Here is a 3,305-nt window from a genome sequence, read left to right as displayed (position 1 = left end):
TCTGCAACTAAATGAGGACAAGACTGAATTCATCATCTTCGGTTCACCTCAACAAAGGAAGAAATGCCAAGATCTCCACTTCAACATTGGTGAATGTCAGATCGATCAGGTACCTCAAGTTTAGAATTTGGGTATTACACTTGATTCTTCAATGACCTTGAATAGGCATATTTCCAAAATTATTAGCTCCTCAACATATCACTTTCGCAATATAAAAAGGATTAGGAAGTACCTCTCTAGGAAAGCAACATCAGCAACTGATTCATGCATTTGTTACTTCATATCTTGACTTTGGGAATTCTCTCTCTCTCTATGCATTGCCTCCAACTGTTGCAGAATACATCTGCTAGGATCATTACAGGAACAAAGAAATGTGAGCACATCACACCGATTTTACAAGAACTTCATTGGCTACCTGCTTCCTTCAGGAGCATTTTCAAGATTTTGCTCATTACTTTTAAGACTCTGAGAGATGAAGGTCCTGGGTATCTTAGTGAACTGCTTGTATGGTACGAGCCATTGCGAACTCTCTGCTCTGGTAATGACGAACTTCTGCTTGTTGAGACTAGGTCTACATGTTCATGGGATGATCGATCATTTGCTGTTGCGGCTCCATGCCTTTGGAATAAACTTCCAATAAATATTCGCTTGTGTCAGTCTACTGCTTTGTTCAAAAAAGCTCTCAAGACGCATCTGCTGTCGGCTACTTTTTCCTAGTTCTCCGGTTTGTTTTGCTTGCTTGCTTAATTGTTTTAGTTAGATACTCCCATTACTTGAGCACCTGTGAGTAATGAATAGGCGGGCCCCTGTAAACGGTGCGGTGATGGTGTGGTGTTTCTTTTCTTGTAGCTTTAGGTTCATGGTGATTTTTTGTTCCTTCCTGTAGCACCTTGAGCACTACTGCAGTGGATTTGTGCGCTTTATAAATCTTATTAATATTATTATTATTATTAGACGCGACTATTTATGCAGTTTTAAAAAGTGCGAGCACAGTCACATTGTTATAGTAATGTCGATCCCTAACAACGCAAATAACTTTGCTTGCATTTTTTAAAACTGCAATGAAAGTCACATGAAGTACATAGATAATTTGAAAAATAATCATTACGTTAAATTCAAATTTATTATTAAAAAGTTTTGCAAGAATCGTTATTTTTAACAATAATTTAAACAAATGCTAAAAGAAACCCCCCAACATGCCATCAGTGGCTTTACTAAAACCAGCCTATGAGCAATCCAGCTATTATAGTAGAGATCGGTGATACACACACGCAAAATGTGATTGCAAGTGTCATGTCGCTGGGTAAAAACAAGCCTACAGTACCGCCGTGAATTATCGCTTCGTATCTGCATGTAACCACAAGTAACCTGCTCGTAGGTATCGTTTTGAATGTAGCTACAAACCCCTGCGAAGGTCATTTGTTATTATAATTAGCTTTGCAATGATCGTTGGCTGGATCATCGGGCTGATAAACAATGCATAAACAATATGAAATATAGTTTACCAGCTTTCAACCCCCTTTCAACACATGAGCAATGTTGTAATTTACTAATAAACAATGATAGAACTTTACTGTTCGTTATTTCCTACCTTAGATCGATCATGTTTTAAAACCGTGGTTAGCTACCCAGCTAGGCCTACAGCAAAACAGTGAGTTCGAATTTTGATGTCATTTACAGCCTACATTTTCCTCTAAGGAGGAGAGCAGACAGTAATTATACTGGTTAACTTGCAATCTGGTGTTAATGTTCTGGCAGTAGGAATTTTCTTCCTTTTAAATAATATCAATGACAAATCAAGTAAAAATTATTAAGAATTCTACATTAAAAGATCACATTGTTTTTGTTCACCGTAATGAGCAGAACTTGCAAAGCGATTCAATACTAGTAATGGAATTATAGAAATCACTACCTTGCCTAATTAAGGCTAGTCATGCTGGACCGCATTTCCTTCATTTTTTACTCACTGTCGCCCACAGCTTTTTAACATTTGCCACGAGGTTTACCTTTAACACAATTAACTGTGTTCTGATTGGCGCACACACTGCCCGCTGCTGGATTTGGGGTTGACATGAACTGGCAATTCGCCAAGTTTTATTTTCCACAGGGTTTTCCATGCGACATTCGGTAATTTTACAATTAACAGATGTTAACTCTCCTTTATTATTTATCTTACTAAATCAAGACTACAAAATATCGTTTGATGAACAATCTTTTCACATGTGTGTATTCTTATTGAGGACATTTTTTGACAGTTAAAAGAGGTAAACTAATTGTAAATTTTAAAAATAGGATAGGCCCTAAGCTAATTAATTAAGAAAGTTCCTGTCGTCGACAGCGAATGGAAGGGGAGACTCTGATCAAATCAGGTGTACATTTTTCTTATTGAAAAAAACAGCTCCATACTTTAAATTCACAAATGACCCAGCAATACATTGTTTATTCCAGTAAGCTACAGCAGTTTTCTTGCACATGCAAATACACAACACACTTTTGCTTCGTGGTTCGCTTCGTAGCCTTGCTTAGATTGTTTATATCAGCTTACGATGTAGCTACGAAACCTGCGAGCAGGAAAAATTGCAACAATAGGCCTAGTTTCTGGCGGTACTGTAGGCTTCTTGTTATGCCGGGTTTCAGAAAGAAACTGAGTGGATTTTGCTTATCACTGAAGATTGTCCCGTTGTGAGGTATAAACAAAATGTCGGAAAACCAAAACTAGGCTTCATGTTGTGTCGGGTTTCAAAAAGAAACTGAGTGGATTGCAAACTTGATTTATTAGGAAGTGTTTTTACCACATTAGGTAATTCGGGGCGGGCTCTAATTATTTTTATCGCGGAAGAATTATTTTTAAACCTGGAAGAAGGTGACTGAACCACCACTGAGGAACTTCATGTCGCGAGGTAAAAACAAAATGTCGGAAAACCTTTCCGGACGCATGCAGAATTTAACTCTAAATGTCTACACACACATACATACACACACGCGTAAAATGTGATTACAAGAGTTCCTATTGCATTGCATGCAAGGAACTAAAAATACCTCCACTATTTCAGCATATATAGCATGATAAACTAAGAATATTTTTGTAGGGTCTAATACCACACCAAAATTGAACATGCCACAACAGTAACTACCAAAACATCATCTAACAATTTTTTTCATCTAACATTGTAATCTCGCTCATAGCACCACACTAAAGCCACTTTCATACAGAGCTATGTTACCACAATATTGCGTGAGTATTTTCAACAATGCCTACTGTATGAAACGGTCAGGGATAATCACAACCACAATATTGCGAGAAT

At 37.5% G+C, this 3,305-nt stretch overlaps 1 protein-coding gene across 1 annotated transcript; it reads left to right on the top strand.

Annotated features, from left to right (window-relative positions):
• The first annotated feature begins 312 nt into the window (after positions 1 to 312).
• On the top strand, positions 313 to 717 carry LOC117100139. Its single transcript, XM_033239717.1, has one exon. It carries the CDS (start codon positions 313 to 315, stop codon positions 715 to 717), a length of 405 nt encoding a protein of 134 aa, XP_033095608.1.
• The last annotated feature ends 2,588 nt before the right edge of the window (positions 718 to 3,305 follow it).

The sequence above is a fragment of the Anneissia japonica genome, unplaced genomic scaffold (genome assembly GCF_011630105.1).
Source record: "Anneissia japonica isolate Jap-2015-1 unplaced genomic scaffold, ASM1163010v1 scaffold294882_len3305_cov428_single, whole genome shotgun sequence".
Lineage (NCBI taxonomy): Eukaryota > Metazoa > Echinodermata > Crinoidea > Comatulida > Comatulidae > Anneissia > Anneissia japonica.
This window is presented reverse-complemented; position numbering and strand designations above follow the sequence as displayed.